This window comes from Chelonoidis abingdonii, chromosome 1 (genome assembly GCF_003597395.2).
Source record: "Chelonoidis abingdonii isolate Lonesome George chromosome 1, CheloAbing_2.0, whole genome shotgun sequence".
In the NCBI taxonomy this organism is placed as follows: Eukaryota; Metazoa; Chordata; order Testudines; family Testudinidae; genus Chelonoidis; species Chelonoidis abingdonii.
Genome location: NC_133769.1, coordinates 236,981,329 through 236,996,626, shown reverse-complemented (window position 1 = coordinate 236,996,626; position 15,298 = coordinate 236,981,329). Strand labels below are relative to the sequence as shown.

The following is a 15,298-nucleotide window of genomic DNA, read 5'->3' as shown; positions in this document are numbered from 1 at the left end:
TGGTGATTGTTTGGTGTCTCTGCCACAGTGACTCTAACAAAGACCTGAACTGTTGAACAGGCCCTGACTATAACTATAAAATTATAGACAAGAATTAACAACTTTGCTTAGAGTCCTCAGATATAAATTATTACAAATATTTTCAATGACTTTTAATTATTTTGGAAGTTTGAAAGGTCAGTAACAAGCCACGTGTTAGCTAGAGCGGCTCACAAAAATGAGAGACTCAAAATGTGGTTTCTTAATCTTTTAAAGGGCCCATTTAAAATTAATTTAATCTCATAAAATGCCTAGCAAATTCACTTTAAAATATTCAAGTATTCTTCATACAAAATAGACATTCAGTCCCTGCTTTGAGTGATAAACTGAAACCCAACCTTAGTTGTGGAGATGCTAACGAGCCGCTCCATAATAATAATTTGAATGTCTAAAATAACTTCCATCTGAGTGTTTCAGCATGGATTTCAATTAGTTAATTTAGCATTAAACTATTCCTTTGTTGTCGGAAAGTAGCATAGCTGTCAGAAAAAAGATAAAGATTTTCACAAACATTTTGCAAAAAATTGATCTATATTTTTTGACTATAAATAATAAAAATTTGAGATGTGAAATGTATTGATAAACTCTGATAAGAGTAATATTTCCTCTGAAAAGATGAATCCCTACTCTGGATTTTGTTATAATGGATGCTTGAATAGGATCTGCTTTAGTTAGGGTACAAAATCTTTTCATTTATTCTCTTTCTTCAGATGGTCATAACTTTCCCAAACCTTTTGTCTTTTGGGATGAAATTGTCTCTTTTTGATCTCTGCTGAAGGCTTGTGGTGGTATTAGGATATTTACTGAAAGTAAGAGGATTAGATATTCTCATGGTGAGTTCTATGGAAAAATGCAAAACAGAGAGGAAATCCTTTCTGCTGTTCTTGAATTTGGTGAGGTTGAAAAAAGTAGCTTTTCAGTTTTAAAAGGTAAGGTTTTTTTAGCAATCAAGTGTTAGGGCAACATTAAACTTATGAGATCAAACTCTCAGAATTCAGGAGAATCCCAGAAATTAGAGTTGTTCTGACATTATCTCTGTTTTCTGCTCTACTTGTTAAATATTAACAAATTATTTTTTTTCCTATTCACATGTATGCCATAAAATTATCAGGTTAATGTCAGTTAGCCTTAACTTCAGGAATTTCCTAACTTTTGAGTCTTTTATCTCCCCTTTACCACTGCACCAATGCTAATTTTTTTTTTGTTTAATTAGAAGTAAGAATATTCATAGCTTTTATAGGTGAGTTTTGATTTTCCTTGCTGTTGCTTTATCCTGAAACTCCTAGCTGTCTCTTTCCACCTGCCACAGTTAGCTTCTGTTTGTCTCTGGCATGTATGTATGCACGCATGCTCCTTGGAGCTCTGGTTTTTTGCCTTTGGCTAATCGATCTGTTACTAGACAAGTGAGTATAGACAGCAGAGTTCAGCAGTCTGAGTCCAAGAGTAGTTTTCTTCTAGAGCAGGTAGTGAGTTGTTTTCCTCCATAGTTTATGGCATTGTAAAGAAATATGTAGTATAAAATATTTCCAAAAAAATAAAAAGGGAGGGGCAGTGATTCTCATAGGAGTAGTTATATTTTAATAAATGGATGGGTTTTGTACTATCACTGACAGAGAGAAACCAGGACTGGGAAACAAAAGCCGAGCTATGAAGTGGCTGTCCCTCACAGGTGATTCTAGTCTGGATTTATGTGTGCCAATCCCTGAATATTTACTTTGGAAAATAGTAGCATGTAGTTAGCAGTCCAGTTCAATACTAGAAATGTTCCACAGTAAAGTTACTGCTAATTAAAGAACTTGCCTCATAAAATTGACTTTCTCTTGGCCACCAAGCCAGTCTGTTAAAGGTGTTTTTCAATTAAAATCCTGTCCATTCTTTAGTTACAAAACCACAGCAGCATTATTTTCATCCATTCTTTACAGGGGAGGTGATACTAGAATAAGAGTTTTCTGAAAGACCTAAATTCCATTTAACTGAACAGAGAATCAGTATTTTTCCCTATGGCAGTCAACAGAGACATGAATTTCAGTATAGGAGACCAACTAGATCATGTATGTAAACTTGTAGGCAACCATAATCCATAAAGGTATGCACAGAAATATTTAGGAATGCTGATATTTAGCTTACCATCATGAAGCTTCTAAGATAATGCCTTGCCATGAACAGGGCATTTCACCCTCTCTCTGACCTATAGTTTCAGACTATCTACAGACTCAGGCAGATGAAAGCGCCTTGCTTTACCTTTTGTTCTCATTTTTAAGGTTGTTTTCACAGCCATAAAGGCTCATTATTTAAACCTTTTTTTCTTTTTTGTAAGCAAAACACTTAAAGCACTACAATAGCACAGCTGTGCTGCTGCAACTGCGCCACTATAGTGCTTCAATGTAGACGCTGTCTACTCCGACAGGAGGAATTCTCCCCGGGGTGTAGGTAATCCATTTCCCCAAGCAATGGTAGCTAGGTTGACTGAGAAATTCTTCCATTGACCTAGAGCTGTCTACACCAGGGTTAGGTTGGTATAGCTGCGTCTCTTAGTGGTATGGATTTTTCACACCCCGAGAGACGTAGCTCTACCAAAGTATATTCCTAGTATAGATCAGGCCTTAGAGTCTGGAGCACAAGATGGAAGCTACCTAAAAGAAGTGCCAGTTCATTGAACCACTGCCCAATTCCACCCCTGTCAGAAAGGGAAGGTGCAGTCCCGTCCCCCTACTCCCAACAAATTTAAAATCTAAAGCCCTGATATTGGGATGAGTTTCACCCAGATGCTCCTCTGTGCTTGCCCAGAGCCCCTGTAAAGTCCAGAGGGTCTACCCACACAGAGCTGATAGCAAGAAAAGGCATAAGTTTAATGTCTGTATTGAAAATAATCATTTACAAGATTCCTTTTTGAAGGGGGATTTTAAAGAATGCGTGAGTGGAGATCAGGAAGGGAGAGGTAGACATAGATAGGCATCTGCCTGAAAGAATCAGGGCCGGCTCTAGGCACCAGCTAACAAAGCACATGCTTGGGGCAGCACGTTTTCAGGGGCAGCATTTTGCCCCTTCCCTTTTTTTTTTTTTTTTTTTTTTTTAACTTCAGGTGGCAGAAGCCTAGCGCTAGCCCTGGCAGCAGCAGCAGAGGGGGTGCCCTGGGACCGCTGCAGTTCACATCGCAGGGAAGCAGCGCCCGCATCTTGTGACTGGCCCGGGCAGGCTCCAAGCGGGGGACACTCGGGCTGGGTGGGGGGAGAGAGAGCCCAAGGCTGGGGCGGTAAAGGGTGCGTGTCGGAGGGAGAGCCCAGGAGGGTGGCAAAGAGTGTGTGTGGGGGGGGGCATTGGTGGGAGGAGTGAGAGCCCAGGGCTGGGATGGGGGGGCAGCCAACATTTTTTTTGCTTGGGGCGGCAAGAAACCTAGAGCCGGCCCTGGAAAGAAGTTATGAAAGTCGGCATGAAAAAAGGACTCACAGGCCTTGTCTATGTTTGCGGTGGCATGTGAGTTACATGGAGCTATGTGCAGCAGTGAGAGGTAGACTGTCCTCAGTGGGGTACGTAGCTTCATGTGGCAGTGAAAGGCTCTGGCAGGGCTGAGACAGCAAGATACTTCACTGCAGAAATAGCAGTGTAAACGTGGGAGGCAGTGCTTGGGCATGTAGAGAGCCATGTAGGGTATATATCCTAGGGTTCTGCATATCTTTGTTCGTCTAAGTGGTGCTTCATCGTCCACATTGATATTTGTACCTTTACTACCTGAGCATGCAGTGTCTGTCTTTATGTGCCTCTGCAAGTGTATATCTACTCATAGAAGGCATGTAAATGCTTTCAGTGTGGGCTGAGTGAAGAGAGCATTTAGAGACGCAGAATGAGACAAGAACGGAGGTTGTATGGGGTTGCACTGTAGAGACTTGAAAGGGAGAAAAGAGAGCTTAAGTATTATTTGTGATGCTGAAGAAACAATGAAGAGATTGTATGGTGAGAGGTGATCAAAACTGTGCTGAGCAGATTGTAGGAGAGGCACAGTAACGATGGGAAGACCAGACACAGGTGGTTGCAGTAGCAGAGCAGTGGGCATATTTGGGGTATATTGGGGAGGAGAAAGCAGCAGCATATGGAGTTATGGGGTAGGACTGGTTGAAACATCCCTATTAATTTCAATGAAATCTTAGGAAGAAAGTGACATTTTTGTTCCCTTCAAAATGTATTGTGGAAATTTTTGATGAGAATTCAAAATAAAACAAAAAAGATCTCGTTCACAATGAAAACTTCCCCTGTGGTTCTAGATTTTTTTTTCTTTTTTCTTTTTTGTTCGTTTATTTCTTTGTTTCAAACCCTCCCCCCCGTTTACTGTTTTTTCATTAGAAAAGGGTGAGGAGAAGTAAAAGGGAGAGAAAACGGGAGAATTTTCATCTTCCCGCACACTTTCTTTCCCTTTTAATACTTTTTTTTCTCCTTTTTCCACAGGAGAAAGGAGAAGTAGTAGGGGAGGGCTAACAAAACACTGAAAATCAAAAAAACTTTTTTCTTTAGACGACAAAAACAAAAATAAAACAAAAGCTTTGCTTCAGAAGTTGAAAAATGGTGATCAGATGAGATATTTTATACAAAAATGTTGGATTTGGTTAAAAAGCCATCTTTTGTCGAAAGCTTTTTGTGTTTTATGAAAAAAAAATTAACCAGTTCTAGTTAATTTCTGGGACAGGGATGAGGCTGAGGTTGTTGATGCAAATTGAGAGTGGGGAAGGAATAGTTTTGGAGGAAAGTTAGAGGACATCTCTTCGGCTAAGTTCCTTGTCAATAAATACATCTCTTCTTGCCAAGAAAACCAAGGCTAAAAGTCCCATCTCTGAGGTTGAATGTGGGAATAAGTGAGTTGGTAATTATTTACTACAGCTTTTTTCATGCAGTTGTAATTTTATTATATGGGCTCATCTACCATTGTGTTTTCATGCACTGAGCACAAGAGGCTGCTGAACTGTGAAAATGAAAAGGCAAATGTTTATAAGGATCCCTTTTTTGGGGGGTGGGGTGTGGAAGGGGCATATACAGGCTTATAAAACATTCCAGCAGAGAACAAGTTTTCCTGTGTTTGCCAGGATGGTAATTTTTGACAAATGAGTACATTTTGAGAGGAGAGAGAACCCATCTGTCTGTATGAAATTATCTGTTGGCGTTTACATGGGGATAAGAAATTCAATGTTAACTTTTCTATCATCCTAAATATATGAAATCTTATGTCTGCTTCTTAAAATGAACATAGTGGGTTATATTTAGGTACTCTAAACATGTGTAGTGGCCCTAATTCAGGAAAGCATTTAAGCACATGATTAAGTCTGTCTCTGTTTAGGACACCACTTAAACTTCTATAAGCACATACTTATTTCCAGTTGACTTCGGTACTTAAAACAGGGCTACACTCCACTTTACAATTTGTAGCTTTCCTTGAATAGCCTTGGTGGACCCACTAGTGCAGTTACAACCTGGTGGGTGACCATCAGTTGTTGAAACCAAGGAAAAATCCTGATGTAGACAGGGTTTAAGATAGTCCATCATGCACAGATAGGACCTTCTGCAGAACTACAACAAATTCCAAGCTCTGACAAGAATTTTAAAAGAGCTGGTTGAAGAGCTTGCTGGACCACTGATGTTGAGTTTCAGTAACATCAGAGAAGTTCCAGAAGACTGCAAGAAAGCTAATGTTGTGCCAATATTTAAAAACTGTAAACAGAATGACTTGGGTAATATAGGCCTGTTAGTCTGATATTGATCCTAGGCAAGATAGTGGAGCAACTGATATGGGATTCAATAAAGCGTAACAGGAGGATAATTAATGCCAATTAAATTGGATTTATAGATACTGTCAAACTAACTTGATGTCTTTTTTTATGAGCTTACAAGATTGGTTGATAAAGTTAATAATGTTGGTGTAATATACGTAGACTTCTCTAAGACGTTAACTTGATACCACACTACATTGTGATTAAAAAAAACTAGAAAGATATAAATTAACATAGCACCCATTAAGTGGATTAAAAGTTGGCTAACTGATAGGTCTCAAACAGTAACTGTAAATGTGGAATTATGATTGAGCAGGTGTGTTTCTAGTGGGGTCCGGCAGGGATTAGTTACTAGCCTAACACTATTTCACATTTTTATCAGTGACCTGTAAGAAAACATAAAATCATCACTGTAAAATCATCACTGTTAAAGTTTGTAGATGACACAAAAGTTGGTGGAGTAGTAAATAATGAAGAGAACAGGTCATTAGTACAGAACAATCTGGATTACTTGGTAAACTGGGCATAAGCAAGCAATAGGCATCTGTGAATCTTATTTAAAATTGAAGTAGCACCGAAACGGAATGCTGCGGAGGGACTCTGCAAGACTACTGGATGAAAACTAAGAGCCCACCCTCTGATTTAACGAAGGATATGTCTACACTACCTGCCGAATTGGTGGGTAGTGATGGATCTTTTGGTGATCAATTTTTCAAATCTAGTGTAGATGCGATAAATTGATCCCTGATCGCTCTGCCATCAACTCCTGTACTCCACCACAGCGAGAGGTGGAAGCGGAGTCGATGGGGAAGTGGCGGCAGTCAACCCTGCGCCGTGAGAACGCTAGGTAAGTCGACCGAAGATACGTCGACTTCAGCTCTGCTATTCTCGTAGCTGAAGTTGCATACCTTAGGTCGATTCGCCCTCTTTCTCCCCTTCCCTCCTCTCTCCCGCTGGTGTAGACCAGGCCTAAGTTCAGTAGTTTCTAACACTTCAAATATAGAGGCTCTTCTGTTAATACTGAAAGGAACTGACACAGATAACTTCCAGAATTCTCGAATAGTTTCTGACACTCTAAACTCAGTGGTTTTCAAATTCGAGGTTCAAAATTTTCTGCAAAACCTAAGCTTATTTAAAGATGTTTCTAGCCATTCTGCTTGCAAAGATAAACCTATTTACCACAGCTATTTTAATTCAGAAACTTACTGAATATATAACTATGGTGGGCAACCTGCAGCCCATGGGCCGTATGCGGCCCATCAGAGTAATCTGATTGCAGGCTGCGAGAGATTTTGCTGATGTTGACCATCCGCAGGCACAGCCCCCTGCAGCTCCCAGTAGCCGCGGTTCACAGTCAACGTCAGCAAAATGTCTCGTGGCCTGCAATCAGATTACCCTGATGGGTCACAGGTTGCCTACCACTGATATATAACAAATAGTTATTTATTATAGATTTTCATGAGGGAATTGTGGTGAAATGAGGCATATAGAATTCCGAGACACATGGTCATGTGAGGGAAAAGATGATCTTTTTAGCTTGGCAGATGGAATGAGTGACCTGGTATTGAAGTCATGAATGCGGGAGGAAAGGTTTAGAGTCTGCATTAGAAACATACATTGAGCAGGGACAGTTTGGAATAGGGATGTAAAATATTAAACAGTTAACCGTATTAGGGATTGTGAGTTCAATCCTTGAGGGGGCCACTTAGGGATCTGGGGCAAAAATTGGTCCTGCTAGTGAAGGCAAGGGGCTGGACTCGATGACCTTTCAAGGTCCCTTCCAGTTCTAGGAGATTGGTATATCTCCAATTATTATATTATTAGGCTTACTGTTAACCCGCCTTAACCATTAACCTCCAGCCCCAGGTCAACTGGAGCAGCCCCAGCCCCAGCCCCGCCCGCTGGTCATAGCAGCCCCAGCGCCTCTCCCTTTAGTCGGTTAACTGGTTAAACAATATAATTTTAATTGTTTAAATGGTTAACTTTTTAATTGATATTTACATTCCTAGTTTGGAAAGGTAAAGAATATCTATGTTGGTTATATTTTGCAGAGGGATAATAGCAGTCAGTCATATTCTCCCTGTATAAAAATTGTGTTTTCTCTCTCTGATTGTACATGATATAATTCCATTGTCCTGGGTTTACTGGGACTGTCACACAAGCAAGGATATGCTAGAATGGTGAATATTGTGACCCTTTGAGAGAACACACTTTAGAATATGTTACTGGTGTCTAAAAGCCAGTAGAGGGAGGAATTTCACTTCAAAAGCTGCTAGAGATCGCTGCCTTGTAACAAAACTGAAAAGAGGGATTATTTGCCTTGATAAAGAAGAAATTAAGTATCATGAAAAGTGATCTTAATAGTATTAATGTCCCCTAATTATTTCCTTGTATGTATTTGTAAATGGTTACAATGACAGCTTTTCTGTAGTCTGTGTGTATTTAGTACTTTAAACTTCTCCTCCTATGTCAAGTTTCTCATTCCTTCTTCTAAGGTGATTAAACTGGGTCTCTTGGGTTTTGGGGTGGGGGTTTGTTTTGTTTTTAATTTAAGATTTTCTTTTATAATACTATGTAGTTCCCCCCACACACACTCCATGAGTTCTTGAAAATGTCTGAACCATTTTTCCTTAGACTTTTCTTAGAAAACAAACACACACCAAAACAATTAGTTTATCAACTGACAAGTGTGACAAATTTCTGCCAAAATTATTAAAGTTTGGCAACATTATAAGCTGCTGAAGAAGACCTTTCAGAGTGTAAATGCTTGTGCAGCCATAGCTAAAGGTATCTTTATACACTCTACTTGTAACTGATACAGGAATTCCATCTCTTTCTAAAATAAAAATAAATACATAAATTAAAAACTGAACAGAGTGTAACTTTGCAGAGAATAGAGATACAGATATTCACAACTTTCCTTCCCAGCTCCATCCACTTCACTACTTCTATGTAAAATCTCCTTTCAAGTGGTAGGATTTTTAACTTAAAACCTCATAGTAGCTGAGTACTCTGTCAAACATTTTCAGTTATAAGCTTATTCCTGTGCAAGGTCACAGCTGTGCTGATTGAGTATGGCCAATGTGAGTATGTCAGCACCAGACTAAAGACAGGAAACAGTTTGACTGGAGATCTGAACAGTAACTAAATGATTAACTTGGAAAACTTGTCTTTCATTGCTTGACTGACATTTTTAGAAACTTGCATAGCCTGTTTTATGTAGCTGATTCTTTTTTTAAACTGACAGATTTGCAGCTTCACTTTAGTGTTACAAAGTAAGCATGAGTCAGCAGACAGGCATTAGTTCCTTTGTTGGTTCACACAAGAAGTAGAATAAGATATTAACATGAATCCTGGTAGTGGCCTTTTAGTTTGGCATAATCGATACAGCAATTTCCTACAGTATCCTTAAAATACTTTATTGTATTACATTTATTATTGTTGTGGGCTGGGATTGTGTGTAACTTCTATAGCAAGGCGATATGACGGATGTAAGATCTGGGAATTCAAAAGCCTGTGTTGAAAATGTTCCAGACAAGTGTGGACTTTTGGGACAATAAGTGGATTTCTTGGAATATCCCTAGGCAGAATTTAATGCACATTCCCTAACTCTGGTTATGCAGAAGCCCAGCCTTTTGAAGCTTAGCACAGAGGAGACGATCATTGTTTGCTGATTACCTGTTACAGAACACAAAGATCAAAGCCCCAAGCACGATAAAAAACTGGCTTGTCTGCCCAGTCTTGTTTCTGGATCTAAAACAGAGGAAGTGTGGGGAAAACCTAACAGAATCCTAGGTTGGAGTTGGGGTGACCTCTGGTAATAATAGTATGCATGTAGGCTCTTTTATTGTTTTAATACATTTTCTCTGTAATACCTTTACCCTGAGAATAAATGTGCTTGCTTAAAAAGAGTTGTATGGTCATTTATAACTAGGTTTGGAAGGATTAGATTTTTATTGGTGTATGTTGACATAACCATACAAACACAAACTGAAGAAAAAATATTTTCATCAATAATAATAGAATTGTACAGATAGGCAAAGTAAGAAAAATGCTGCTCGAGAACATATTAGAGTTTGATTTAAGGATATTTACTTCATATATTTTTAACATGTGAGATTGACAAGCTGTGTTTTAATGGTTATAAAGCTTTTAATTTTTTGACTCTCAATACTACTGTCAATAATAATTATTGTCTGATCCACCCTGTTGTCTGACCCTCCACACCCATAAATTTGCACAACTGTGAAAATTTAAATAATTAAAAATTAAAAAAGAAGCATTGATATTATCAGTTGACAAAAACAATCAAATTCTGCCAAGCCTGTTTATAATTGTGGACAATACAGTGGTCATAGCCCTCAGAGAGAAAGCAAAGCACAGATTCTGGCCTTTCTAGGCAGTCTGGTTTGCTGGGCATGCCACAGTGTAAGGCAGAGAGTTGTGCATACTTAAAATCCCCAGTCAGGAGGCAGACAGGCATTTGTCTCTGCCCAAGAGTGGTGATGGCCGGAAGCCGGAACCTAAAGTGGGTGCCTTTGGTGGACCACAGAGGGGGAACAGAGGTGTGGTTGCCCTGAAGTTGTGCTAGTTAGTACTACATTTTTTCTTTGTTCGGGACTTAAAATGTGAAAAGGTGTCTTTCTGAATTTACAACTTGATATTCTGTGGAAGTGAGCAAAGGGGCAGAACTTAGTTTGGAATAACTTCTTTCAAAAAAAGTTTTATTTTTGTTTTCCCTATTCCCCTTTTAATTGAATGTCACTTGACTTAATAAAGAATATAGCCAAACTGTATGGCACTAATTTGGATCTGATTGGTAATAGTACTCTACACCAGTGTAATTCCATTGATTTCTTTGCATTTACTCTTTATTAGCTCTGGTCAGAGCTGACTCAACCTCCTTAATTTTAATGGACACAGTAATACAGAGGTCAGCAACCTTTCAGAAGTGCTGTGCCAAGTCTTCATTTATTCACTCTAATTTAAGGTTTCACGTGCCAGTAATACATTTTAACATTTTTAGAAGGTCTCTTTCTGTAAGTCTATATTATATAACTAAACTACTGTTGTATATAAAGTAAAAAAGGTTTTTAAAATGTTTAAGAAGCTTCATTTAAAATAAAATTAAAATGCAGAGCCCCCCGACCAGTGGCCAGGACCCAGGCAGTGTGAGTGCCACTGAAAATCAGTTCATGTGCCGCCTTCGGCACCCGTGCCATAGATTGCCTACCCCTGCACTAATACAACATGTACATCTAGACAAGAACAAATTGAAATTATCTAAACTCTAAATTGGGAAGTTTAGTCTGAATTCAGACTAATCTGAAATTATAGTTTGGATTCAGTAGCCAGGTATTGTGCAGATTTTTATTGGTGATGTTTACAAGTAAACCTGCTGGTCCAGTTTAGCTAATAATTTTGGTTCTTCATCTAGGGAATATCTGTTTCTACTGGTATCAGATTTTCAGCAGCAGTGTTTTCTTGGCAACTATTTGAACACTAGTTCTGAATTTCTAAGCTCAGAGCGTTTTGAGATTCAAGATGTCTGCCATGCTAATATGTATGTCCATATTACAACTACCGTGGTGTTGAAAAGGCAGATTCTGCTCTGAAAGTTGAGTGGAAGAGTTTATTTAAGGGCAATTGTGTTTTAAACATATCTAATTTGAGAGTTCTTTCTAATAAAGTAAAAATGTTCATAGCACACGGGGAAATGTCCCCTCCATCCCCAGTGGAACATTTTTCTCTTCCAGCAGTCCTTATAGACAGCAACAGCTTTCTTTTTAAAGTGCTGTTAGGAAGAGACTCAAGGAAATGCTTTTATTAATGCTTCCATTAACTCCGGAGAGGTTTCTTGGATTGTAGATTTAGGTGCTCTCATTCTGTCACTCAGAGTTAATACAGCCGTATTGTACTAGCTGGTGTGTTTCCAACAGCTTTAGTTGCCTGCAAAATTTTCCGTCTTTTTAATGTGATTTTTAATATCTTCCTTTTTCTTTCCAGTTCTTTTACCTATTTGCACTGAGAATTTTACAATTAATTTCATGTTACGTTTTGTCTTTTTTATAGAGACCTTTTTGGAATATAGGAAGTGGTAAATATAAGACAATTGAACAGTGAAAGATGTAACAATGAAGAAGTGTTGGTATTTGGCTACTTGTAGTATATTGATTCCTAGTTATGCTTTTTGTGAAAGCATACAATAAGCCTGTGCTGATTCTATCCCCAAAAATAACCCATTATAATGCACTTAGTCTGTTTTATTCATATGGTAATTCACTTCATTCCAAGTCCATGGCTAAAAAAATCTTCTGCAAAACACATGTATGCACACCAATAAAAGATGTGAAACAAAAACCTAAAGTTCCCCTCCACTCAGTTTGCCTTATATCCCAACTCAGTCCAGTCTGTTCCTCTCCTTGCTTGGCTGCTCAGGAAGATGAAAGTGATGGTGGATATTGTAGCACAGAAAGTACCATCTGAAAATGATGTTCATGTGGCCAGGAGCTATCTTACGAAGATCTTGAGAAGTTCCATGAGGTACAGTACTGATTTTACAAAGTGCATCATTCCCATTCCTTCTCCTTGGCAGAAACTCTCATTCCTTTTGCCAAACCTAGTGGAAACCAGTGTGAAAATCCTCTCCTCCCACTTCCATTTCCTCATACACCAAATGTTACCTGTGATGTGGTAGTCTTCTAGTCTTGTGTTTCACTTGTCATATGTGTTAAAAAGGTGATTTTCTTGTAATATGGAGACTTTAACTTCTTTGTTGCATTGATGGCACAACTGAAGCACTAAAGGTATGGTGTCATGAATTTACCTAAAAGACAGCTGTAGTTTACTTCTCCAGTATCATCAACACTGAAATAAATTGAGGAAATAAAAAAACTCCTGGCTGCTGCTAAATAAAAAACTCCTCCTCCCTTCCTCCCTCAACTCTTTCCCCTCCCTCCCAGCATCTCCTGCACACTGGAGAACAGCTGTTTCCCAGTGTGCAGGAGGCGCTGGGAGGGAGAGTGGGAAGTGGGGACTGGATACTTTCGGGGGAGGGGTTGGAATCATGTCCGGGGCCACCGGCCCTGCTGATCAACCTCTTCCCCTCCCTCACAGCGCATCCTGCATGCTGGGGAACAGCTGTTCAGTGGCGTGCAGGAGGCTCTGGGAGAAAGAGGGAAGAGCAGGGATGGGGCACGCTCGGGGGGGGTGGAAAGAGGAGAGACAGGGATGGAGCAGAGGCAGGAAGAGGTTGGGTGGGGGATGGGGCCTTAGGGGAAGGAGTGGAGTGGTTCTGGGGCCTGAGGCTGAGTGGGGGATTTGGGGGTCCATGAAAAATTGTAAATCAAAATGGGGGTCCTCGGGTTGCTAAAGTTTGAGAACTGCTGCTCTAGGAGAATGCCTGATATGTCCTGGGTGCGCTGCACAAGACTGAGCTTCTGTTCCTGGGATGAAGAACTTGAGTCCCACTCCTGGAGCTTGTGTGCAGTGACAGTGTGATAGCTCCACTTAAGTTTCTTCATCTTGCTTCTGAGACAGAGTGCAGTGAAACTACTTGGCATCATGGAAAGAGAATAGACTAGAATGAACTTGCTTCTGTTCATTGCAGCAAATAAAATGCACCAAAAACATAAACAAAAGCCTACTGAAGTGCTTAGGATTTCTGGTAGTCTTAGAGGAGCCCCTGTTGTACTCTGTGGCCCCAGGACCTCTCAGTAAAACTACAGCTGCCTTGTGGAAATACTTTATGTACTATATGTGGAGAATATGCAAAGGCAGTTAACAGGAACCTGGCACAACCTTCCACGTTGCCTGTTCCTACAAATAGTCTCAAAAAAGGTTTTTTTCTGTGCTGCGGGAGAGACGTTGAGTTAAATATTTAGCTTAGTTTGTTTTAAAATCTAGTGACTATGTTATAATCCAGTTAAAAGAAAGAAGGTGAATAAGGGAAGGAAAAGGTGTCTGTCTGTTAAAAGATCGGACTCTGGAGTTCTGAGTTCTGAATGCAGCTCTGTGATCTTGGATAGGTTACTTATGCTTGCTAGGGAACATTGTCCAAAGTCCCATTGACTTTCAGTGAGTCTTAGGCTTCAAAGTGCCTAAGCCATTTTTGAAAAAAAGGTATATTGGCTCCTGAGTCACCTAAGTACTTTTGAAAATTTTATCCAATAATATTTACCTACTTAAGACTAAATTAATAATAGTTTGCAGTTCCATTCAACAACTTTACTTCTACTATTATTATTATTATTATTATTTATTTTATTATTAATTAATTGTCAAGCTATAGTGGGGTGAAAGCAGTAAGGTTGAGAGTGGTTTCACAGGATGATTCTAGAAGACCAAAATCTAGAGACTTACTATTTGGATTGGTAAATAGGGAGTCTCTGGAATTACTTAGGTGAAAAAGTTTTGGACTAAGTTATGCCTCTGAACCAATATTTAGGCCCCTGCATCAATTATCTGACTTTCAGAGGGGTAGAACACCCACAGTTCCCATTGATTTCTATGGGAACTGCTGGTTTTTACCACGTCTGAAAGGTAGGTGATTTTACTTAGGTGCTAACTTTAGATACACAGCTTTAACCTTTATTTTGGATGCTCTGAGCCATTTGAATGCTAGAGCAGAGCTGGTTTGTGTTAGAAATCAGGCCTCTGTCACCCTTACAAACGGGGATAGAATAAAAATATTTATGGCTTTGTCCTTCCTTCGGCCCCTAATCTCTCTCCTCCCCAGCCCTTCCCATATACACATCTACACAACAAACTTTACAAAATCAGGAGTTGCCATGTTATAAAATGAGACATAAAGCTCACTGGTCCTTTGAATAGTGCAAGTTCCAAATAAATTCTAGGTTCTTATTTACCTGTCATAAAAATACAACCACAAACCTTGCATAGAATTAATATTTCATTGTCTGTGTGTCAAGTATTTTGAAGGCAAGTTGGCATCTTTTCAAAACTGGCTTGTAGAGCATTACATAGCACATTGTAATTTAAACCTATTTTGTATCTGTTTTGTCTCTCTCAAGTTAATTAGATTTGGTGCCCAGTGTTTTTCACTGCATGTCACCTTATTAGGAGTTCTGTATTAAAAGTATGTGCTCCAACTCTTTCATTTCAGAAGAAATGATCTAGCCTGCAGGCCCCACTCCTGGCATGCAACCAAATTCACAGAGAATCAGCCTGAGGCAGCCACGTCACAGCTCTCCTCAACCAATGTCTGCACTTCCTGGCACTCCCGGTATCATGCAAGGTGAGTTTCTGTTTAAGCTGCACGTATCAAGCTCCCACGGTAAGAGAACAATAATGTGCCTCATATTGTTCATGATTTTAAACCGTGAATGTGGAATCTTTTGATTTCATTTATATTGTAATCTGTTTTTAAAACATGAAGATAATATTGAGAATTCCCAATATATCAACAAGTGGGTGAAGAGCTGCTAATATAAATTTAGTTCGGAAATATATTTCATTATGTACGTATGTAAATAAAAGGCAGCTGA

General features: G+C 39.4%; 1 protein-coding gene across 5 annotated transcripts in view; it reads left to right on the top strand.

Annotated features, from left to right (window-relative positions):
- Nucleotides 1-15,298, top strand: part of SHROOM2 (shroom family member 2) — a 205,545-nt gene that overhangs the window by 123,589 nt on the left and 66,658 nt on the right. For 3 of the 5 annotated variants that reach the window (XM_032777672.2, XM_032777669.2, XM_075060587.1), the window contains exon 3: nucleotides 14,917-15,048. In XM_032777672.2, coding sequence (XP_032633563.1) covers nucleotides 14,917-15,048 — 132 coding nt within the window. Of the gene's footprint in view, nucleotides 1-14,916; nucleotides 15,088-15,298 lie in introns of those variants that run through there. The other 2 variants (XM_032777671.2, XM_075060590.1) reach the window with 2 other exon arrangements.